The sequence below is a fragment of the Anopheles aquasalis genome, chromosome 3 (genome assembly GCF_943734665.1).
Source record: "Anopheles aquasalis chromosome 3, idAnoAquaMG_Q_19, whole genome shotgun sequence".
Classification (NCBI taxonomy): Eukaryota; Metazoa; Arthropoda; class Insecta; order Diptera; family Culicidae; genus Anopheles; species Anopheles aquasalis.
Genome location: NC_064878.1, coordinates 46,826,564 through 46,831,563, shown reverse-complemented (window position 1 = coordinate 46,831,563; position 5,000 = coordinate 46,826,564). Strand labels below are relative to the sequence as shown.

At 44.5% G+C, this 5,000-nt stretch overlaps 1 protein-coding gene across 1 annotated transcript in view; it reads right to left on the bottom strand.

Annotated features, from left to right (window-relative positions):
- Positions 1-5,000, bottom strand: part of LOC126576697 (uncharacterized) — a 20,985-nt gene that overhangs the window by 351 nt on the left and 15,634 nt on the right. The window contains exons 11-15 of the mRNA XM_050238003.1: positions 4,611-5,000; positions 4,258-4,539; positions 4,060-4,171; positions 2,969-3,016; positions 1-2,441 (exon numbers count right to left, since the gene is read on the bottom strand). The exon at positions 1-2,441 is cut by the window's left edge and continues 351 nt beyond it; the exon at positions 4,611-5,000 is cut by the window's right edge and continues 1,242 nt beyond it. Coding sequence (XP_050093960.1) covers positions 2,251-2,441; positions 2,969-3,016; positions 4,060-4,171; positions 4,258-4,539; positions 4,611-5,000 — 1,023 coding nt within the window. The 3' untranslated portion in view covers positions 1-2,250. The remainder of the gene's footprint in view (positions 2,442-2,968; positions 3,017-4,059; positions 4,172-4,257; positions 4,540-4,610) is intronic.

Sequence of the window (5,000 nt, the reverse complement as noted above, 5' to 3'; positions counted from 1 at the left end):
CTTACATTATGGCATCGCTTCCCAAAAGCTACCCAAACTGTACTGTGAGTGATACTGAACGGAACGAAGCGAACCGGAACACATCGAATTATCACAAGAATTCTGCGGTCAGAGCCCATCTGGTGTGATGTCCGGTATCACGCCCCCCTGCTTGACTCTTGCACCCTATTGACAATTTAGAATACTGCGTTTGTCGTCGATCCAGCTCTTCATCCCACCTCAAACAACCCCCTGCGATTAACAACCGAATAGACCGATCATCACCATCGTTTTTCTTTTTTCGACAAATTGACTGAGCAAATAATTGTATGCGACCGGTGGCACTAACTTGTGACCATCCTCTCTATGCTGATGGTGTTTTTTGGTGGATTGTTGGTTAGGTGTGTTTATGGGCTAGTGTAACGGTCGGTCTGTGCTGGACTATTGCTTGATGCGTGAGTTGCTGTACCGAGTAAGTGTGTACCGAGCTACGGATTTCGATAATTGCTACACGATTTTACTGTTTGGGGTTAATTTTTATGTCTAAACTTTGCGATTAGTTCAAAAGTCGTAATATGGCTGCGATAAAGGTATGGATTACGTTCATTGAGTAATTTATCTCCCCCCTCCAGTCAGCTTGCTAGCTTACACACATTGCTATCAACTTCGGCACTGCCTTTCTTCGAGACGATTTTCGATTGACACGATTCTGTACTCGAGCGAGCTGTTTTATCGTGGGTATGATATGGTTTGGGGAAAACAACAACGAAGCGGAAAATATCGATCAATAGGCTTCTCCGCTATGCATCCCAACAATCCATAATTGACTACAGCCGTACGAATATATTCCTTTCTTAATTTTCAACCATGTTCTTTCCTTTCCCTTCTTCTTGAGCAAATGCGAGGACGATTTATGGTTTTAACCCGCAAAGGAGCAAAGGATCATCGCACAGTAACGAGTCTTCAAAACGCGCTGGTCTGCACCGCGAATGAGAAGCTGGATACGAGCTTGAATGTTACACGATTTCTTTTGTTAAAGCCGATTGCGATTATGATATGATTTTTCGGGGAAGAAGTAGTGCTCTTAACATTCTACTCGGGTCGAGCGAAAGCTATCGCTCAGAGAAGCTCTTGGTGTGGTGTGTTTGTGTGGTTAGGATGATTTATGATATTTGTTTTTCTTCTTTTGCTCTACTTCCAAAACTCCGCCTCCACTCTGTTTATCGCTAATACTTGATAATTGATGCACTAATTTTCCGGTAATAGTATAAGTCGTAGTTAGGCAGGTAATGCGTTGTCGGTACGAATGTATGTTTTATATTCCATTAATCTGAATATTTGCCGCCTCCGTGTATCGCTCTCACTGTGTTTCAAGTACTTTGTTTTCGCCTTTTTCATAGCAAAAATTAAACGCCAAAAAAATGCCTGCTTAATTGGATCGAGGTGCAGCCGTGATCGATCAATCGCTGCACTTGGCTGCTGTAGTTATACGATCACAAAATGAGCTAATTTATGTTTGATGTTTAGAAAACACAACCAAATGAAAGCTTTTCAGCTTGCCATGTTACAGGACATTCGATCCAATGAACCACGAACGCTAAGATCGTGTCTAGTAGGTTTGCTAACAATGCGCCAGTATAGACGATTCTCATAAGTAATGGGCGTCATGATTAGATAAGAAACCGGTTGGCGATGGCAGTACCAAGATACTTTCCCTAATGATTGCCCGCACGCTCAGTACTACATATGGTGCTGAGGGTTAGGTGGAGTAGCCTTACCCTTGCTCCCGCTAGCATAGTCAGGTGATACTTATTTGGTTCGACAATAATTCACTGGTATAACCGCCTTCAGGCCAAGAAGTACGACCTCACTAGTCCTTCGTAGCATAAGTGATTTATGAACACAGCGGTAACATGCAAAGCCCCCACGCATGGCCAGCATTCCCTTTCGACTGAAGAGCGTCCGAAAGGAATTGGTAATGGCTAAAAAGTAGCGGCGGTCAGTATCGGGATGAAACTGTTTTAAATAGTTTCTATCTAATCAATCTGGGGCCATCGTGATCGGTATCAGCAAATAGCGCCTAGGGCTGGAATACAGATTTGCCTGGAAGATCGTACGCGTTTCACCGTATTGCCTTGTCCGTCTCAACGAAGCTCTTATCGTGTAAGTGTTTGCATTACGGTTCCCATAGGAAGATTCGCTACTAAGACACGGACGGAAGTCAACTGATATTTTCCTCCCTAATTATCGCGGTTGGAGTCTGTGTGAGGCTTAGGTAAAGTAATTCTCACGCTGCTGATACAGGGGAAGTGGTTCCGCCGGCGAATCCGTATCGTAGTCCTCTAGGTCCGATTCGTAATGATCTTTTTCGTCGTGGGACACTTTACTGTTCCCTGCTGCCACCGCACTGAGGGCGCTGCTGGTGCGCTTGATTTTCGATGGAAGCACGGCCGAGGAGTTTTCTGTGTACGTGTAGTTGCACCGTTTTGTGGGGGAAAACCAAAGAAGAAAAAAAAGAATAGAAAAAAAAACATTTCATTAGTGAACAGGCTACGGATTTACGCTTGACAAAGCCGAAACCATGCATAGAAATTAAAGGGCTTGATCTTTATTTTAAAAAAATCGCAACAAACGACATGCAACATCCTCTGATGTATGGATGATGAACTCCCACGCGGCACATTCGCATCACTAGGACAAATGCACCGCCGCCTCGGGAAACAGGAATGCTTAGCATGAGAAGATGATCGTGTACGTGTCATTGAATGGATGATTAATGATTTCGTAACACTTTCACACGTTTGATCGATGAGGCCCATCATTATCACATTGAACTTCCTTTCGCAACGAATTATTTAAAGGAGGTTCCTTTCGGTGCTGTCTTCATTGCTGAAGAACCGAGTTCAGAGAGAATATTTTTCTATGCGCTGGTAACCTAATCTCTTTCCCAGCTGTACTACCCGTCCGCTCCTGTGAAACCAGTACAAACCTGTGCGTTCGTCGTCGGTCGCAGTAAAGTTGCCCATCTTTTGATCCTCTGCATGAATGTGTTTTTTTTGTGAAAGATTGTCACCGTACGCAAACGCATTTGTTTTGTGTGTGGCAGGAAATGAATTAAAAGTGTTTCTTCAGTGGCAGTAGTTATTAGTAAACGGATCATCATGTGAATGAAGTTTTGCATGGATGGATGCACAATGGATGTATTCCGGATGGTAACAACGAACAAATGGTGGTGGAAGTGGTAGTGTTGGTGATGGTGCGAGCACAAAATAGACATTTGATTTGCATGCGTTGCACGGCAGCGTCCGGTCGAGAACCCCCAGTGAATTATTTCGGTGGCACAAAGTGGCAACAAGAATCGCTGGCACAAACTACACGTGCCCATGGCCTTTGCGCTCACGGTCAATGCAACACAACACACACAACATCTAATCTTATCAGAGGTGTAATGCAAGGCAAGCTGCAATATTCTACTATTTTTGTGCATTAGTTGCTGTATGATGACTGGGATTGCCTGGAGTAAATAAGAAGAAAGAAAAAAAAATAATAAAACAAAAAACGTAAAGCATAATCATAAAGGATGCGCATTAAATGATAAAAGAAGAGCATCACTATCATCTAAGCAAGGAATAAAAAAAAATCTAAAATTTCTAGCGTGGAAGTCTATAGACGATTTGTTCGATTTCATGCATTGTTCGTTTAGAATGTAACATTGTAATTTAACGTAATATGATGCATCGAAGAGCTTAGGACACAGTACAATCTAAATCTTCCATGAACTTGCTAGCTTTAAAACATTTTCATATAGCATGTGTACGATCTTCCTGCTAAAACATGGAATTAAAATATTCTTGTATCAAATAAAATTACTCTAATTAACACATTTATAGCGAATATAGTACGTATAATCCAATATTCAACACCAAAACTACCACTAAGTGCTCAATCTCTAAACAGCTATAGTGTTTCAAAGTAGGTACACCCATGGCACACATCAAACATGAAAACATTGCTCATTATTCAACGTTCTCGACGTCATCTGTAGACCATTACCATTGCGGGGGTCCGCTAGTGACTTACCTGCAACGATCTTACTCATCTGCATAACCTGCTGGGCAAGAATCTGGTTCAGCTGGATAAGATGCTCGCGTTGCTTTTTCTCTGCGTTCGGAGCCGGATTTGTACCTGGTTCCTTTAGAGATTAGAAAGGAAAAAAAAACAGGTTAGTATCCCACTCCTACTGCCTACAGTGCAAAGTGTGCCGAGTTTAACACTTACATTAGCACCACTACCGATCGGTGTGTCGGAGAGCATCTTTTTGATCGCTTCCACCTTCTCCTGGCGCCGCCGTTTCTCCTCTGGCGACAGTTCGGGCGTTTGCTCCGGGACGTAGCGCTCCGGTATAAGGATCTTGCTCGGTGCTGCCAACAGTTTATCGATCGTGTGCTCGGAAATTTTCTCTCGAGGACCCAACGCCGATCGTACCACGTCCGGGGCGTTCGAGCGCGGTCGTATCGTCACTTCCAGATCGACGTCATCCCTCGCGCGCCAATTGACATTCTGTGGGAGAGAAGTACAGCATAAGATCGTCATCAAACGCCTCCCTTTTTGGCACGGCACAAAAAACTTACATTCTTGTTCATATCGTTCTCGCTGTGCATCAATTCGATGGACTTGGCGTTTACGTGATGGGGAGCCGTATGGTGACGTCGCTTATCCTTCGGTACCGGCCGTCGATGCCGTGCCTGGGTTTCGGCGCGTTGCTTTTGCATTGCCGCCTGCTGTTGCTGTTCAGCTGAGATTCCTTTCGCCTCACCACCACTGCTACTACCAGCCGAATCACCACTGGGGGTCTCCCCGAGCGCACTACCAGGACCACCACCACCCGTTGCAGCCATCTCGTTAATGATCTGTTTAGCGGCTTCACTCTGAAACACGGGCCCCAGCTCCGCACTAGCGTTCGTCAGGCTTTGAATGGATTCCGTTTTCCGCTTTAAACCACTAGCACCGAGCGATGTCGA